The sequence below is a fragment of the Amphiura filiformis genome, chromosome 11 (genome assembly GCF_039555335.1).
Source record: "Amphiura filiformis chromosome 11, Afil_fr2py, whole genome shotgun sequence".
Classification (NCBI taxonomy): Eukaryota; Metazoa; Echinodermata; class Ophiuroidea; order Amphilepidida; family Amphiuridae; genus Amphiura; species Amphiura filiformis.
Window position 1 is genome coordinate 60,121,281 of NC_092638.1, and position 21,152 is coordinate 60,142,432.

The 21,152-nt window shown below is 35.4% G+C and overlaps 1 protein-coding gene across 1 annotated transcript in view; it reads left to right on the plus strand.

Moving 5' to 3' along the window:
- Positions 1-21,152, plus strand: part of LOC140163825 (mitogen-activated protein kinase kinase kinase 20-like) — a 41,169-nt gene that overhangs the window by 19,418 nt on the left and 599 nt on the right. Inside the window, exon 2 of the mRNA XM_072187139.1 lies at positions 16,920-17,713. Within this exon, the coding sequence (XP_072043240.1) occupies positions 16,920-17,713 (794 nt within the window). The remainder of the gene's footprint in view (positions 1-16,919; positions 17,714-21,152) is intronic.

Consider the following 21,152-nt stretch of genomic DNA (forward strand, 5'->3'; position numbering starts at 1 on the left):
CATGGATTACATGGCCTAGTGTTAACGTGACTGCTGTTTTAGATTATATATAGGATATGTTCACAATATTAAACTTTACTTTAAAACAGTTGAAGTGAAGATGAATTTCCTATAGATCAACGGATTCAGATCGTATGGTTCTTTGCCGAGACAAAGTCGGACAAACTCACTCAAGCAAAGTTTAAGGACCATTTTAATGTAAATTATGCACCCAGCCGAAATACAATCCAGCAACTAGTGCAGAAATTCCTATCAACTGGATCTGTTCATGATCTACCACGGGTAGGACGCGGAAGAACAGGAAGATCGGCTACAAACATCGATGTCATACGAAGAGCGGTGGCGAAAAGCCCAAGACGATCAGTGCGTCGACTTTCAATGGAGAACAACGCATCGCGTACAACTGCTCATCGAATCCTCAGAAAAGTTTCCATATAAAATACAGATAAAACACAAAATGAAGATTACGCATTGGAAACAAACAAACAAACAATCAAACAAACAAACATAGCAAAATTAAACAAAACAGATTTTAAAACGATAACACGTTATATCGTGTTATCACGTCTCAAATGACGAGACTTATTTTACGTTTATAAAAGTGGGTTTTACGGTACGGTAGATATCTGTTACATGTTTGGTATCATAACATTTCTAAAAGTATTATCTACATACTGTGCAATTTTTGTAACAACACTATTAACCCAACGCAAGTTATGGCAAGTTTACAATGTTAAGTTACTTTTGGGACACCCTGTATTTATAAATCAAACTAGTAATCAAATAAAATCGTAGAGAGCGGCATCATGAGTCAATAGACCGTCTCATCTGAGCAAAAACCTATTCGCCTCTATGGAGAAGTCAGAATTATACCTGCCAGAGAGAACACTGCACTAAATTCAAGTAGTACTATATAATATTTCAACATCAGGTAATGGTCACTCTGTACTCCCTCGCAAAACAGAACAAAACAGAACAGAACAATCAAGAAGATGAGAATGTCGGAACTATGCTAATGCGCCTGAAAACTTTTCACGCACATAATGTGTGATTCTACTCTCATTTTGTACCTTCAAAATTTGATAGTCGAAGGAAAAATCTGAAATGCACACCACAAGATAAATGCTTATCGTTCGTATCTGTACAATGTAACTAACAGAGGCCCACAGTCAAGTTTGTGAGGGCAGGATTGTAGGGATTTGTTTAATAAATAGAAATGCCTAATGTTTTACCCAAGTATGCTGGTTGTAATAAAAAGCTAGGTTCAATTACGTATGTGAGGATCAAATTATTTTACAAACAAGTTCTTTTAAGGAAAAACCAATCTACCATTTCATTTTACTTCATTTTACTTTTCGTAATTTATTCCAAGCGATGCTTCTATTTCGATCACTTACGTGTATTGTTTCAAAAGTTATAGCAGAATATTGGAGTTTGATTTTTATTATTTCATGAGCATCAAAATATATCACGGTTAAAGCTGATCTAGTATATATAATAAATACTTTATAATAAATACAACGTGTTTATAAAATAAAATGCCAGAAAAGGTACCTCTTTAGAATACATTGTGCTGCCTGTAGGTATATGTGAGATATATTTACTACTTCTGTTTTTAAAACTTTATATAAATAAAGACTGGTACCAGGTCAGAAAACCAACGAGCATAAAATTAATGCAAAGTTCACCGACAAAGAAAAATGTGGCTTAAAACAATGTATTAAACAACATGCTGTAACCCAGCGTGACAGCATGCTCATTATTATTACGCTACCTACATTCAGGGACAAAACCATATACCTCATACATAAAAGGAAAGTGCCAAAAATTATTTGTTTTTGAAACAATGAACGTTAAAGGCTATTGTTGGAATTTAAAAATCATTAATAGTTTCATATCATAAAATGAAGACCTGAGCGCAAGAAGACCGTAAGTCCACTTGGCCCCTCAACATGTATACACTCAAGTTGCGTATAGTTTCGTATAGGTTGGTAATGTAATGTTTTATACATGTTCAGGGGCTAAAACAAATCTTTCACAACCTTTCATGATGTTTTCACCCTGGAACATGTATTTTAAAAACACTATAAAACCCTAAGAAACTATACATAACTTGAGTGTATGCATATTGAGGGGCCAAGTGGACTTACGGTAGTCTTGCGCTTAGGTCTTCAAATATATTCCGCTAATTTACTAAGTCAGGTATCACCCGCATGCGTGGCGTGTTGTTGTATGCACATTTTGACACTGTGTGTCCTCTGAGGTTTTACACTCTGTAACAATATTTCCATAAAACATTATGATGACTTATTTATCGACAAAGAATATAATGTTGACGCATCATTCCACAAAAAATATCGCGCACTTTCCCAGAAATTTTAATTTTCACCTTCTCTAAGGAACATACACGACACTACTTTATGTCTTCCGTGAGTTGACGCACAAGATACATAAATGTTTTCCTACTAAATCCCATGGTGACTAAACAAATTAACGATGAGTAGATGACGTATCGCTAAAATTAGAGAGTGTCTCACAAAAAATATAAATAAAACAAAAATAAGCGTACTATCCAAATGCTTCAATTGGTAGAAAATCAACGTTTTACACACTTTCCCCAGAAATGTTCATCTCTTAGGAACATACACGACACTGCTTTATTAAAGGGGGGTCCGGCAATCACAACATTATGCCTTATATGTTAGAAAAATAATTATCAAGCACGAATTACTCCAGCGAAATCAATCGATAAAGTCTAGTCCATCCTCCACATTGAATGGTGGGCTGCACCTATGCCCAAATATGACACTTGCCAATTAATAATCCTCCATTTGAAATCCGCTGACTCTCTCCACTGACCAAAGTTATGGACATATTTGGGATTTGTTTTTGCTGTTATCTGTCATCTACATATCAGGGAGGTACGACCATTCGCAGATGCCCCACCTACTCAGTTTTTTAACCTACATGTAATGTATACATTATTCTTGATTGTCAGCAAGTAGAAAAGATATCCGTTAAGTCGTTTAGTTTTAACGCCCTAGAGAGTGGTCCACAAAAGTTGCAGAGGGAATTTTGCAGGCCATGACGTGCCCTTCCATACTAAAATTCAAAAGTACGAATATTTCCAAACATCTGAAATTAGCTAAAAATTTAGGACATGTTACAAAACTATATGTTCTAGAATTTCCGAGAGTACAAAAAATATTGGCCGGTTAGTTTTCACACAGTGACGTTAACTAGGCAATGCCCTATACCTAGCTCTAACATACACTGTCTGTAGAGGTCACACGTGGTGAGGTCACAATTGTGAGAGCACTGTGTATTGTTTATAGGAAAATGGACAGTAACTGCAGCATGAGTCACTGAAATGGGCTTATGGGCATTTAAAGACTACTCAATGTTGTATTTGAAAGAAGCAGGCTTTTTAATAAACATAAAATCTGACATGTACTAATCATTTTGTACAGCCTGTATCTTATTTGCAATACATTACCCAGTTTTAATAAAAATCCCGACTACGTTGCAAACATGAAGTTGGATAACGTATCTCCAAAATAAATCTAACCATCACTTTTTATAGTACACAACGGGAAAACAGTAAAATTATAAAATATTCACATATCATCATTATATACATTCTTGTTCCCATTTCAATTCACTCACTAATTTCTGCAAACGATTGCCTTTTTGATTAACTGCACAATTCATTGAATGTTCTTGAACATGCATATATAATCATTTTACATGCCAGTTTATAAGAGCATTCACGATCTATTTAACCTCAGGATATAATGCTTGCGCTACGAGGCAAAGATACACTTAAACATTCATTGATCTTTGCCCTGCAAGGCTTCATTCCTTCCCCAAAATGCGCGCCGTTGTAATTATTTTCTCATAAGTAGGCAAAGAGGATGTGGAAAACACGTACGTGATTTGCTGTATCACCGGATTGCTACACTCGCGGTTTAAAGTAAGAATATTGACGATAGGATTACGTGCTTTCAGCTATATGTAGTACCTCGGGCATGGGCCATTATAGAGATGGTAGCATTATTACCTGTTGAATGCAGAATCTGAAACGGTTTCTTGCCAGGAAATGGTGGTTGCTTGAGCAGTTCGAACAAATATCTCAAAATATAGGGCATCGTGCTGTTGGCATTGAAATAAGAGCAAACATAATGTTATGCTTTTTAACGTATGCTTATTTTTTTTAATTTGCCAACAGCTTTATTTAATTGGAATTTCATGGAATTGGTATCAGTCGAACTTCCATTTATTTCTTGTTTTTAAATGTATATTGTAAACTGAAATTCTGAAAAAAAAACTTTTTTTACGGACATTACTTTTTAAACATCTTAAAATAAAATTCTTCTGTCAATAAAAAAAACGTGGTCTAAACCATCCAATCTACATGCATCCAATCATGGAATGTAGCACAGTGCCCCATTTGTAGAAACAGGTTGATGTTATCTCCCGTATTCGCTACCTAATGAGCAACATTGTTGCCATGAGATGCTGATACCCATAGTACTAGACAATACCGTTAGAGCGTGCTAATTACTATTTTTGACACTACCTACATATCGGTGACCAAACCATGCAAGTAAGAGACGCGCAACAAAGAATGTGGTTCGCATTTGAAAAATCTTGAATAGTAAGATCATTATCAATTTATCATTTCATACAATTTCATTTGTCGGTTGCCAAATCAGATGTCACCAGCATACGTGTTGTATACACTATGTACGGTTTTAAGCTCTTATTTTTAGACTAAAACTGATGACTTAGTGTACTGACGGAGAATACTCGTTGAGGTATCAAGCCAAAGAATACGTTACACACTTTCCTAGAAATATTCTTTTTCACGATCTCTTAGGAACATATCAATACTGCTGTATGTCTTCCGGGATCTTGTGCATTATATACGTCAATGTTTTGCTAAACTAATCCCATAGTGACTTAACAAATTAAATATTAAAGACATAGCTAATGATGTAACGCTAAACTTAACGCTGATGTAACGCTGAACTACAAACTATCTCACAAAAATATCTTTTGGGTTATTCGAAGGAGATAATATATAGCCAAGTTTGCAAAACAATGAATACAACACAATACAAAGAAGCAAGAAACCCAGAAGCCCAGAAAATAAGCAATTTGAATTGGAAAATAAACTGTTGAAAGGGGGGTTGAAATATGTTTGGTCAACATTCAATGCTGCACAATGTTCTCATAACGTGGGTATACAATTTAGAATAGCAAGTGACAGTCTTGCAACTGCCGTCTGGACTAGTACCAAGTAACGTCACTTGGTATATTGAAATCAAGCGAGTGATACGTCTCTCAGAAATAGGATTCACAACGAGTGAAAAACGACCCGTTTTCACCAGCGTATAATGAAATGATCAATCGAAGGTACGTTTGCTCGACGTTTATTTTAAATAATATAGACCAATGATATCGATGGCATACATAATTATCCAGATTTAAGTTCTCAAAATTCCACCATTGTATACTTGTGTGATGGAGAAAGTTTTATATCTCAAAATGAACATAATGCAGGCTGGTGTTACAGAACCGTGTCGCCTAGGAAATGGTGGCATATGCGATCAATGTGGTGATCTATTTATTTCTCGTCCTAAGAAGGGTGAGGGATTCTGGGATATGTTCCATCCAAATGGCAAAACAATTAACACCAAATGGCTTGGCATAATCATGTGATCACTCTTAGCATTCAGAGAAGATATCTTATAATTGAAGACCGAATAAAAGCGACTAGTTTGCGTCTGACGATAGGTCAAAGGCGCGACGTGATTGGTTGCTGATCTGCGCAGTGCAGCGTTTTTGGTCTAGTTGACAGGACGTCATACGCAAAAAAGTCTTTTTAATTTGGTCTTCAATTATACATTTCTCTGAATCATTTGCAATATTTTTGGACTTATTTTTGTATCACTGGAGAGAGGTGATTTTAAGCTCCTTCGTGATAATTTGTTGCAATGTGCTTCAGCAGAACAAGGGTTAGTTTTTGATTGTGGCGCATGACCTAATTCACTATACTCACGCATTAGTTCATTCATCACGATTTTCACAAGTCAGTGATCTACACTTCACGATTTTGGTCGAGCATTTTTATAATATGATTATTTCTTTGCACCTTTGAACAGAAACAAGAAGAGTTGCTTTAGTCTGAGTAAAAGTAGGATGGTCGTGATTGTAAATGCAGTAAAGCATTAAATTAATACACGCTTGCTTCTACTATATGTTAGGGTAGCTTTAATTATGATGCAGTCCATTTATTATGAACTTCGAGAGAATCTTTGAAACACTGCAGGATGTATCAAAATGATCAGTACCCATCAGTTTCTTATGATTAATGTCAACAATGGACAATGGTTATTTCAAAAACGTTTGAAAACGTTTTGAAATTATAAATTATAGTCATTTGAAATGCATACAAGAATCACGTTGAGCCATTCATTTTGATGATAATCCAATTTAACAAATGGGAAATCCTTAGCTACATTGTATTAATAAAGTAGGATAATATCGGTCCAAAATAAACCTACCATCACTTTATAAAAAACAAGAGGAAAACACACACATTTAATATTCACAGATAGAACATCGTCATCAACTACAACATTGTTCTCATTTCTTTTCACTGGTGGCCTAATTTCTTCAAACGATTGCCTTTTTTATTAGCTATATAGTATTCCAATGCATTCAATGTTCTTTAATATGCATGATATTATTACACGCTGGTTATAAGAACATTTCACGATCTATTTAACCTGAGGATATCCCGCCTGTGCTACGAGGCAAAGGTACACTTAAACATTCACTGATCTTTGCCCTGGAATATTTTATTCCTTCCCTCAAATGAGCGCCGTTGCAATTATTGTATCATACGTAGGTAAAGATAATGTAGGAGAACATGTACGTGATTTGCTGCATCACCGGATTGCTACACTCGCGGTTGTAAGTAAGAATATTGATGATAGGATTACGTGCTTTCAGCTATATGTAGTTCTCCCAGGCACAGACCATTATAGAGACGGTAGTGTTATTACCCGTTGAATGCAAAATCTGAAACAGTTTCTTGTAAGGAAATGTTGGTTGCTTGACATCTTTGAATGCAGACCTCAATTCCTGAAAAAATAGGCCATCGTGCTATTGGCGTGAAATTGAAGCAAGCAAAAAATAATGTTGTACTTTCTAAAAAACATAAGTAACGGTTTGTATTATATCATAATCTGGGTTAAAAGAAACGAGCTTTTATTAGGCATAGATAAAATGAGACATTTGAACATTTTGTACGCATGACAGTCTCGTTCACCTAGCTTCACCTGCGCGATGTCTGATCATTGGGTTTGGTTTCATTAACACAATGTAAATACATAATAATGCAAATTCTTATTATTAAATAACTTAACCTGTACTCATTACGTCAACGTGTCATTGTTTTCTTGGAAGATATTGTGAATGTTAAAATCAGAATGTCAATGCTGTTGTTAAAATATTGAATTTCATTTTATCGCTCTCTTGCCTGGATGATAATCTGATATTTGATTAAAATGTTTAGTTATTCAGTTGCTATCTTATTCGGTCTTAAAATAATGATTTTTAGATTTTCAGCTTCATTCCATAATATGTCCACCACAGCACGTAAGAAGAGTTTTTGGGGATGTTTGTATTTGCTTGGTGATATTATTGTAATATTGATACGTATTCAATGCATAAGGGAATGGAATTAAATGTTCTATTTGTAACAAATTAGGACACATGCTCTTATTGCTCTGTGTTGTTGTACCCCGGGTCAATAACGAGTGTGCTTTTCATGATCACTATTTGACTCTCGGCGTTACTAGGAGTCGGATCAGGTAAAACTTCAGGTTTGAATGGCATTCACATTTCAACGAACGGGTACTGGATAACGTTTTATACGTTCGTATATCACACTGAACATATTCAGTCAACAAAAATCAATGTATATATAATGCAGGCTGGGGTTACCGAACCGTGTCGCATAAACTATTATGCAATCAATGTGACGATCTATTTATTCCTCGTCCTTAGAGGTGAGAGGGATGCTGGGATGTTCGATACAAATTGTAAAACAATAAACACCAAATGGCTTGGAATAATCATATGACCACTCTTAGCACTCAGAGAAGATATCTTACACTTCTGATTTCTCTGAATCATTTGTAACATTTTTGGACTTGTTTTTGTATCACTGGGGAGAGGCGATTCATGTTGTAATAAGCTCCTTCGTGAGAATTTGTTGCAATGTGCTTCAGCAGAACAAGGGTTAGTTTTTTTATTGTTGTGCATGATCTAATTCACTATATACTCACGCATAAGTTCATTCTTCACGATTTTCACAAGTCAGTGATCTACACTTTACGAGTTGCTTTTGTCTTAGTAAAAAGAGGAGGGCCGTGATTGTAAATGCAGTAAAGCATTAAATCAATACAAGCCTGCTACTACTATATGTTAGGGTGAGTTTTAATCATTATGTAGTATATTGATTACGGAGTGTTCAGAAATACTTTGGTTTGGGGCTGGAACCATTTTTTTTTTTTCATGTTAGGATTTTTTACCCCGACCTCTTCGTGAACCAAAAACTTTTTGACCCCCTCTTAATGGACCTAAAACTTTTTGATCCCCCTCATACTAGGTACAAATATTTTAACCCCCCTCCCCCATTGCAATGTGCCATTCTATATCAAAGGACAGAGGAAACATATTAATGATACTTAAATTGTAAAATTTGTATTCATGTGTCATTAATATAACTGGAATTGTGGAAATCTTTATCATTTTGTAAAGTAGTAGTTCATAAGCACGTTTGTCATGTTTATGCAACCCCGGGATGCAATCGAGTATTAATAAACCATCCATTTATGATTGGAATCAATGGCGGCAGCCCGGGCGGCAGAAGCAATATATTTTAGGGGATTGGGGGACGAGTATATTTTGTTCTTGACTTGTTGTTGCCCATGAAGCGTGTGAAAAACTTCAATTTCATGCTATTTTAGCCCGAAATAAAGGTGCGTTTTGCTATTTGATGGTCCAGTTCACGCGAAGCGCAAACGTTTGCAATTTTAGCAATTTCATCCTATTTGGGCCCAAAACATGGTGCTTTTTGACATGCTAAAAAGATGCACAGGGCAATTATTGCTTATTATTTTTTCTTCTATTAGGATTTTTAAGGGGATGCCAAGGAAAAAATAGAGGGGACGTGTACCCCCGTTCTCGCACTTCGGAGTCCGCCGCCTATGATTGAAAAGCCATATGATTTTTAAAATTTAAAAATTCTAAAGTATGTATACCGTATATAGGGCGTAATGGTCAAAATACAGTGATAAACATGAAACATTATTGTAAAATGTCAACACTAAAGAAGAACAAAGATATTGCAGCTTTTTAGTGATTTAAAGAGCACACCTAAATGCACTGACACATAGCTCAAATCACATGCAATTTTAACGCTACATATCGTCAGCCTACTGCGCTAATTGCCTAAGTCATTTTTTGTAATTTTGAGAACAAAGAACAAAATGTGGTTCAATCATGCATCAGTTACCTAATCACTCTAATTATTTCAGATTATTCCCTTTCATTTGTATCATTATCATTCGTTTTCGTGTAAAGATTGGTGAATAAATATATTTAAATGCATAATTGAACCATATTCATATTTTGTACTTTGTTCTCAAAATTACAAAAACATGACTTAGGCAATTAGCGTAGCAGGCTAACGATATATAATTCTGACTATTGAATGATTGTTAAAAATACATAAAGTACCTGATCAATTACTCTTCTGGTTTGATTGGAACATTTGCGCATCTCAGGTTATCTTGTATTTCTTGCTTCAGGATTTATATTACTTAAGTTTTTCACCCCAACTCTACATGCCAAAAACTTTTAACCCCCTGTTCATACACCCAAAACTTTTTACCCCCCCATTTAGAACTTTAAAAATTTTATAACCCCCCCATATATATTCCAGCCCCCACTCCCACCAAGTATTTCTGAACACTCCCTTATGAAATTCAAGAGAACAGTGAAAACACTACACGATGTATCAAAATGATCAGTAGTTTTTTTCAGTACTCATAAATTTCTTAAGCTTAAGCACAAAGGACAATGGTTATCATCTATAAAGCTATCAAACTTTCCATGGTAGAGACAAGACCATGTTGAGTTTTTCTTCCCAAAATGATATGAATCTGGAAAGTTCACACAAATTCACAAGCAAGAAAGATTCCACGTTGCCATGGTTACACTGACATGACTTGGTATGTTGAGTCATATACATGTGCAGTAGAGGAACTCTCTATGTCAATGGAAATGGAATCACTTTTAAAATGACTTTTTTTTTGCAGCCAAAATAATTGGCTTTATACTAAATATAGATACGTAAGTTTTGAGAATAAGTAAGCTTGTAATTTTAGAACTAGATAAAGATGGATTTATATAAAGTGGGGGCAAATACCAAACATTGTTGGGTATAGAATAACGTGCGCGTACGCTATTCCTTTATGTTTCGTAAGCGTGGTAAGCACAGTACTTGGTAGTTGTACTGGCCGTTAAGATTTCACACCACCAAATAGTATTATATGGTTGTGCGCCCTTAATTTCACTTTCAGAAAAACCCATGCATTCTCAATTTAAGCATTAAAATGAGCAGAAATTTGCATAATTTTAGCCAAATTTGGATTGGTCATGATTAGCAATATTAATTCCTGCAAGTGTACCACAGATGGGAGAGATCGAATAACTTTCAATGATTTTAAGCAGCCTTTTCTTTACAGAAACACTGGCATGGTTTTGCCTGTAAAATAGGCAATTCCCGGACATCGTAGACTTCGAGGGCCAGTCGTAAAAAATAATGACGGTCAACCTATATTTTTCCCAGCCAGAGGGATCAGGCAAGGGCTGATTTCAACCATCATAGCTGTCGCTTAAAACTGAGTCGCTCCTGTGAAGAAAAAATGACATTTTCTTAAGGCAAATGTAGCACATATCTCTATGGGACTCTGATTTGGTGGTGGGAGATCTTAAGGTTTCTGGTTTTGAGATAAGATTCAGATATTATTAAACTGATCAAACAGTGTGTTATTGTTGTTGTGTGGGAAAGGTGCCTTGAGTTATTACGGCTCGTAACAATATCTAGGCCTATATTATTAGTATCCCCTTTCGTGACTTACAAAACTTACAAAGCATTTTATCTTGAAAGACCCTCTGCCAATGTTGTAAGTTGTGGCAGCACATCTTTCACTATTTTACTTCCACGGTGCACCCCTCCAAGCTCTTCAACAAAATATGACTAAACTGACTGTTGAATAAATATCATTAATAAAATATTGAATAATAGGCCGATATATGAATAATGACTATACAAAATTAATGACTATAAAAAATTAAATTAAATTAAATTACAAATAGAATTCAAATTAAAAAAAAAAATCAAAACGCAATTAATAATTTAAATTTAAAATCATTAATTTTAATTTTAATTTTAAATTTAATTTCAATTTTAATTTTAATAAAAAATTTTTAATAAATAATAATTTTAATAAATAATAATTTTAATAGATAATAATTTTAATTTAATTTTATGCTTTGTCCATCAGAATAAACCCGCGAACTTAAAATCCACACAACAAAACGAACTGTAATTTGCAAGCAGCCCTTGTGCAAAGCGACTGGAAAACACAACTGTGCAATAAATAAGGTGGCCTAGCGTCACAGTTCGAGCATAGGGACAGCTCAATGTTACGCAAGGGGGAGTGGGAGAGTGACTATTATTGACATAATATTTCGCGTTCTCCTCGCGTCCGCTGAAAATTCTCCCATTGTTTTCCCCTTTTCTCCATTTCAAACTTAACATTCCACCTCATGGTTCAAGTATTTCCCCTTATGTCGCCCGTATTATATGGGACGATAGATCACGACAGAGGCATTACCTTTATTCTCTAAATACACAACCGGAAAAACCCAACTAGTCACATGAACTACAGGTTATCCCAGTCAAGCAAAATGGAGTCTCTAGTAGGAAGTACTTTTAAGGCAAAGGATTTAAGGCAACTTTGATTCGACTTATGCTGCTAAAGATATCGGTAAGTTGAGTGGAGAAATAAAAACTTGGAGGCTTAAGGTGGTACTACAGCCCTTGATAAATTTGTGACTAAAAATAATAACTGGTAACAAAGGTTATGTACATATATAATAGAGGCAAGGAATCCAGTTATTTTATACACTGGAATTTCAGTGAAGCGGTACGTTATTTATGATAAGAAAAGAGGTACCGCTAGAATGAACTACTCTTGAATCATTGAAATTGCAGTATGATTGCAATTTGATTCCTATAATATACATAACTTTTGTTACCAGTGTATAGTTATTTTTTGAGAAAAATGCAAAATTACTAACAAATTTTATCAGGGGTTTTAGTACCACCTTAACGAAAGGTGTTCAATTTGTTATTGAAGAAAATAGTGTATTTGAATAGCAGATTTTTAGTACACTAAAGTGCTCCTCCTCCCCAAGTAATTAGCCTAATATTCTTCTATAGCTTTCTATCGACTTGCTGAAGTCTGGTTTAAAACAACACATCTGTCAATTAAGTGCAAGGAAAATCATGTTTCTGGGAGAAAGTGAGTGATTGGTGGAAGCAGCAACATTTGGGGAGGTGTCTTCTGTGCAAGGATTTTATGTGCAAATCACAAAAATTTCTACTTTTTGCGGCAATTTTTCGCAAAATTGGTTGATTTTCGTTTTACCTATTGACGTATAAACGGTGTGCATATCGCTATTCGTCACGTCTTGTTTGTACATCCTAGCTGCATGAAGCTCCGCCAATTATCATGATAATAATACGATCGGCGAGGTAATGGCATTGTAGGTGCTGAAATGAAATAGCAATTTTCTTCGTTTTACCTCATTTGTTTGGCTCGAAATTAAAAGTAGACAGTGTGATCAGCCCGGGTGATCAGTGGAAATAAACAATTAAATAGGAATCTATTCTTAAGCTAATCACACATTATAACTTAATAACATTATAACATTTTACCTTGATCAAACATTGTGTTTAGTTGTGGATTCTGAAGTGAATTTGGGTAAAAGGTTTTTGGCCTTCCTTGAGTCATTACGGCCGGCTCCTAACACTTCCTTTGAAAAATATGATGAAATGACACAAAGAATTCACGTGTCATTATTGTCATATCCCAGCAAACACAAAACGTTTTCGACATCATTCGCAAAAGGTTATAAAAGGTTGTCAGAAAACGTTTAAATGTCGGGTTATATAAAGGGTACATTAAGAGTATAAAACGTTTTCATAACATTAAATAACATTTGTTGGTAATTTACTGCACAGCAAACACAAATGTTTTACAGAAAACATTTAAATGTTGGGTTATATAAAGGGTATAAAAACGTTTTAATAACATTCCAAAAACATTTGTGAAAACTTGGTACAAATCATTCTAAACAGAATGTTATTTTGGGGTTGAAAAATATTTTGCAAAAAGGTTTGCCCAAAATATTTTAAATAACGTTTTAAAAACGTTTTCACGACATTTATATAACCTGACATTTAAATGTTATTAAAACGTTTTGTAAAAAACATTTTAAGAATATTTCTGTGTTTGCTAGGTGCAAATATTTTAACATAATGTTATTTAAGTGTTGACAAAATATTTGGCCAAAAATGTTTGCAAAAATAGTTTACAATGACATTTCGAAAACATTTAAAAATATTGTTGTAGTGTGTTTTCATAGAAAACGTTTTCAAACGATTTCATGACCTTTATATAACCCGACATTTTAATGTTATTAAAACGTTTTTACCTAAACCAAAACCCAAAATATAATTTACTTCAAACGTTTTAAAAACGTTTTTGTGTTTGCTCGGATTCTAGCATCTTCTAGGATATATTAATACTGCAAGCGGCAATCAAGACAGTTGTTGTTACATATTTCCCTTTCACAATACATCAAACTACAATGCTAGGTTTAGGAAGATTATGTGATGTTAATATTTTTATTATATGTACTAACTTACTCATTTTTCGTACATATCTTATAACTTAAAGGTCCATTCAGGGATCCCATCGTAAGTGTAAAAAAAATCAAATTGTTTATAAATTGCCTAAAAGTGAAGGGTATTTTGAAATAAAAAAATGGCAAAATACGAAAAAAAACGAAAAAAACCCCAACAGTATTGATTAGCCTACACTGGCTATCCAGGCTTGTGACTTATTTAGCATGAGCTTGGAACGGCCCATGGATTTCCCATGGATCAGCATGTGTCCCTCACGGACCAACCTGGGTGAACAAATAAACAAACAAAAAACAAACAAACAGACAATGTTGAAGGTACTGGTTTGAGAGCCGACCAGAAGTGATTCATTTATCAAAGCACGGACAATAGCTCGCTCCATGGCAATCAATTGATGCACGGGACGATTCAACGTTCACTTGATGAACGGGTATCATGGCTTAAAGCACAATATTCAATTATGCAAATAAATTATCGTCACAAGACTACTTAAAGGCCCGGTCACACTATGACGAATAGGGGTAAACGGCAAGCGACGTTAAGCTGCGAATTGCAATTTGGAATTTACCGTAACTCATCGTGTGTTGCCGTTAGTTGTCGCTGACGAATCCGTTAGCGACCGCAGACGGCCGAAATTATTCGTCGCGTTCGTCGGCAAATTTTCAACATGTTAAAAATTTTATGACGGCAAAAGAAGTAGTTGTGATTCCGTTCAGATTTCGTTGGAGACCGCAACCCTAATTTCATTGACGTTTCCATACCGTGCGAAGCCGTCTTTAGTCGTTTTGAGGTCGTCACAATTTCGTTGGTAGTCGTTGTCAACGACCATTGACGAAAAAACAACGGCAAGTGACGTCACATCTCGAACCCTGACGACACATTGCGGCAAATGACGAAATTGTAACGATCTTGGTGCGACAGTGACTTGCGAATTTTGTGCGGAGGGTGGCGGATGTTGACTGTTGATGGCGGGTCGTTTGCGAGTACCTGCGCCATGGAAACGGTGGTCTGCGATGGGTTACAATTTTTAAACGATGGTCCACGATTTTAAACTTTTTGTGCGATTTTTGACATTTTTTGACGTCAGTTCGATTTCAAAAGACTGTCCGGCACGATGCAATTTTGAAGTTCATATAGAAAGAAATATCAATAATAATAAAAAATATAATATTTTTGATTATTATTGATATTGATATGTTATTATTATTGATATTGATGTTAATATTTTTGATTATTATTGATACTGATATTAATATTTTCATTCTTATTGATATTGATGATAATATTTTTGATCATTATTGATATATTGATGTTAATATATTTGATTATTATTGATATTGATATAATAGTTTGGATTATTATTGATATTGATTTTGATATTTTGATTATTATTGATATTTATATTAATTTTGTATTATTATTGATATGTGTAATATTTTTTGATATTAATATCTTTGATTATAATAATAATCCTCCTCCTAATCCTCAACCACCCTTGGCACATTTCATGCCAAACGTCATAAGAAAATATTAAAAATTATTTTAAACAGGTTAAAAACATGAGTAATATAGAATAAATTAGCCTCAATTTAAGACCTGATTGAATCTTCTAAGTGAAGGAATACTCAAAAGACAGTGTTTTGAAATCCAAGCTGCACTTCAAAATGTAACAAAACCACCTTTTGGGGTACCCCAGTATATGACACAGGATCTATTACTGATATTTATGTTAATTTTTTTAAATTATTATTGATATGTGTAATATTTTTTATTATTATTGATATTGATGTTAATATTTTTGATTATTATTGATATAGATATTAAGTGTTTGGATTGTTATTGATATTGATTTTAATATTTTTGATTATTGTTGATATTGATGTTAATACGGTATTAATATTTTGATTATTATTGATATTGATATTTTTGAGTGGATGACCAGAACGTTGTGAAGAGTGGGAACACCAAAGTGGACTATACAACCCGCATGCTCTGATGTCGGCCGCTGAGTCACGTCATAAATTAAAATAAATAAATTTTGATATTTATACAGCACGTTTCGCATGTATCAAAGCGCTTTACATTTATTCCGCTGTCATTACAACATGTCAGCTGCCATACAATGCCTAAGGCATGCTCATACCTTTGGGCGGCGCTTAATGGACAATATTCCTAACAGCTCCCCATATCACCCCTGGGTAGAGAGAGGCAAGTGAGGTAAAGCGCCTTGCCCAAGTGCACAACACGATGGCACCGCCGGGGCTCGTACTCGCAACACTCCGATTGCGAGGTAGAGCATGTACCGCTTCGCCACCGTGCCCGCATCATCATCGCCGCAATCCACCGTCAGCTGCCGTTCCTTGCCGCAAGCAAATCCGCTGCCAGCCGTCTGACCTCGTTGCTTGTTGTCAGGCTCCGTTGAGACAATGTTACTCGCCGCCCAGACAACGTCCGGTTTTGGTCGCTAGTCTCCGTTTCCTGCAGCAGCCTTTCGTCCCTTGCCGTCGTGTTGTCGCTGAAGGTCGTTCCCACTCGTCAGCGAATATTGTTTTTCCTCTTTTTGTCGTCGCTTTGCCGTCAACATTTTGTGATTTTCACGTTCGTCACCTTTCGTTGCTTATCGTCCGTCATAGTGTGACCGGGCCTTAAAGCAGAGAAATTATAGATTCGTGTGAAAATGTCTTCTATTGTCTTACCTCAGCTTAACCACTTGCAGTCTATGTCTGTGACACTAAAAAAGGTTCCAAAACTTCAATTTTATAATTTTTATAATCCTCCGATGAGTAAATCACTGCATGGGCCTTTAAATCTCTAATCCATTTGTTACTTGTTATTTCAACAGTTTGGCGTCCCCAGCTTTTGAAGATGGCTGCTCCTATCAATCAAATCAAGCAAAGTGATTTGAAATTTGTGAAGCAAATAGGAGAAGGGGGCTTCAGTTCAGTTTATCAGATGACGTGGATACATCCATCTTTAGGTCCTATACAAATAGCTGCTAAGAAGTTGATAAAGCGGGATGTCAAAGAGCTGGATATTATGTCTGGCCTTGATCATCCCAATATAGTGAAGCTCATTGGTGTAGTTGATGAACAAATGGAATTCATGTTGATTCTAGAGCTATGTGATAGAGGTTCCCTGAGATCCTATCTCAAAGAACTTAATGGTGGACGTCTCCCTGATAAGCAATTTTATGACTGGGCGGAGCAAGCAGCTAGACCCCTAGAGTATCTAAGACAAATACATTTGGTGCACAAAGATGTTAAATCTCCCAATTACATGATAACAGCAGAAAATAACTTGAAACTAGGTGATTTCGGAATATCTAAGAACCTTGAACATACCATTAGCCATGCTACTGATTCTGCATCATGGCGCTGGATGGCTCCAGAACTAGCAGAAGGCATACTATCTCCTAAATACGACATATTCGGGTACGGAATGGTGCTGTGGGAAATGCGGACAGGAATGCTTCCATTCCAAGGCCTGGAGTCACAAGTTGTTGTCATGAGAGTATGTTATGAGAATGAACGCCTTCCCATTCCAGAACACTGCCCTCCAACAATTAAAGAATTGATGAAGCAATGCTGGGAAGCCAATTGGAGAATGCGTCCTAACATAAAGGAAGTGATATCTGTGGTAAGGTTGTTTTTTTTTGGAGGGGAGGGGGCAAGATTTATATCACAAAGGAAAGCAATAATTTTCATTTTTTCAGTAAATGTCATAAGTAAACTATAACTAGAACCGCTGTTATGTGAGACCACGAACACAGCCGTAATGTGACCCCATTATGACCTTCGACCCAAAAATCTCAGAACACCCCATAGATATTGGCTAATATCAATGCATGTGTGCACATGGTATCACTCTGCTATGTTATTTGCGCCATTAGAGGAATTTTCAAGGAGTTTCATTTTGGACCGGAAGTGACCCCTCAATGACATTTGACCCCAAATAAAACATACCATATAAACATTGTGTAACAACTATTCGGTGTTAACATTCCGTTACTGTGCTTTGTTTTTCCTGGCCAATAAAAAATTATTGACGGTATTTCTTTTTAGCCTGGAAGTGACCCTTAATGACCTTTGATCCCAAATAAAAAAATATCACGTATACACTGGGTAACAGTAATTCATATGTGAACATACCGTCACTGTATTATGTTTTTCTTGGTTATTAAAAACATTATAAGATATTTTGTTTAACCCCGGAAGTGACCCCTTAATAACCTCTGACCCCAAATAAAAAATACCACATATAAACTGGGTAGCCACAATTCATGTGAACATACCGTTACTGAACTATATTTTTTTAGCTAATAAAATGTTTAAAGGTATTTCGTTTTATACCGGAAATGACCCCTTAATGACCTTTGACCCCGAATAAAAAATACCACATACACATTAGGTAACCACTATTTATGTGTGAAGGTATTTGGTTTTATACCGGAAGTGACGCCTTAATGACCTTTGACCCCAAATATGTGAAGACCATATAGACAATGGGTAATAGCAATGACCCCTTAATGACCTTTGACCCCAAATCTGTGTATACCCTGACCCCAAATCTGTGTATACCCCATAGATACTTGGTAATAACAATACATGTGTGCAAGTGGCGTCACTGCCCTCGCGTCACGACTGTGTTATGCTTGGTATTGTATATTTTTTTAAACCCTGGTGTTAAACGTATGTGTGAAATTCATGCTTCTTGTGTAAAATTTTTATACTCACAGGCTTCAAGTTGCCGCGCAAACTTTTTTGGGGTCAACGTTTTTGCTTTTCAAAGTAACATATTTCGCTAACCAAAGATATTTCCCAACTTTCTAAAGCACATCATATCAAGCTATATGTCATAGTTTTGTCAGAATTTCGGTTTTGAGTTCACCAATTTTTAATTCCGACTACCAATTTTGACAAAATCAACACACGAATGTACCCATGGATGGATTATTTCTGCTGGTTATGTTTAAAATGAAGTACTGGTTGAACATTTTGGCAGTCGCAAGTGGAGAAAGGTGAAATCAAACGTAAATTCTGACCAAACTATAATATATAGAACTACACGATGTGCCTTACAGAGGTGGGAAATATCTTTCTTCAGCAAACTATATTAGTTTGAAGCGCTTTAAAATGAATTCCGAAAAAAGCTCGCGGGCGAACTTAAGGCCTATACGAATAAAAATATCACACTAAAAGACACAATTTCATGCATTATTTTAACACCAGGATTGTTTTAATGTATCGAAAGCTTATATCCAAGCACTACGAGGCTGGTCAATAAGTTCCCGTAACTATGGTGTATCTCCGCTCATGCATAACTTGGATGACTGTTACTTACGCTAAATATAAGTTTGTACTTTCGTCTTTCAAAACAAATATGTATTAGCGATGCTGAACACTTGATTACGTAATGGCATTAGCATAAACACAATAGCGCATGGACAATGCCTGATTTATGGTGAAAAGTAGTCAAGAAAATCTCGCGCCAAATTAAGGCATTGTTACATAATTCCAAATATCTCGAGAATTAAAGTATGGAATCTGGCGCGGTTTTTGTAGACCGATAACATAGAAATGATGCTGTACTCTTTTTAGATACATACCATTTTTATTAAAGGAAAGGGATCGTGTTGAATATCTCCAATTTTGAGTAGGCTTTATCACCCATTGTTCTTAACATAATTAGAGATAGAAAGATTAATCGGTGACAAAATTTAATCAATGGTACCTGGTTTGATTGGGTATCTACTGATTATTAAAAAGGGAGGTCCCAGTGGTGAAATCACAAACATTTCTTTCTTACTGAACCCTTGTTTTCAAAAGGTCTTGTTTTTGTAATCAAAGTAGCACAACATAGAGAGGCTCTGGATTGAATAAGAAATTTGAAAGATATTTTAATTTTAGCATAAGATTTGGTATAGCAATTCACTCACACAGCTACTGGTCCGCAAACCCTGTATTAGTCATGGTGTACCTTCAGAGCAACAGATTAGCAGTAGATGCATTCGTCGCCATCTTGTCACATGAGCTTCCGGATGTGACGGAGTTTTTGGATCACATCTCATTAACCCCTGACCTAGTCCAAAATCTGAGATTATTATGGGATAGACAAAAGAAAGAAATATTACTTTTTTCATACATTTTTGGTACTTTCAATCATGCATACCATCAACGCGTGCGCATAATTATTTTTATTTTTATTGCAACAAATTCTATTGTCCTGACTATGATCTCTCATACCATACCAATAATCATATTTGTTTTTGTTTTATTTTGGAGATAATTTGGATTCTTTCTTCTACCGTGTGGGCTCTTTTCTCGCGATTTTCACATCATTTTTGTTTGTCGATAAGGCCTATTTTTGGTGTAGTTCAACGGCCCCTTTCCTCATCTGTTAACGGATACATTTCTTCTTTCACAATTATCAATTAAATATACTCAGATTACCTCATACCAAAAATAAGGCTTGTAAACTGCTTTGGTCCTTACTTCTGCTTTTTTTTATTACGCGTTCCTCAATTACAATTAAAATTTTCCGCCAATGTTGACAATTGTCAGTGTACATATAGCAATGACTTTATGCAAATGAGATTACATAATTAAAGGTACTCTGATACTAATTGTTGTGTGTTTTGAAAGACAAAGGTACAAACTTTATTGATCGTAAGTAACAGTCATCTAAGTCATGCATGAGCGGAGATAAATAATGGTTGCGGGATATTATTGACCAACCCTCGTATGTTTTTAACTGACATTTCTGAAGGAAAAAATTGCTTTTTATTTAACTGAGAAAATTAATTTCATAGCAAAAGGTGTATCTCTGAATTGTGCTTATTTTAACATGTATCGATCGACTTTTATCGCGACTATGCATAACAAAAGAACTGGTGACCATCGTCCTGAGTGTAAAGTTAAGTTAAGTTTTCTAGTCTTTTTGATAGTGTATTTTTTAAATATTGTATTATGACATAATATTTTGTCATAGTCATCTTTTCATGTCTTGTATGCGCATTGAGTGGTAAAAATATGTTTACCCAGATGCGTTTCTTTAAGTACGTCATATTTATTATTAC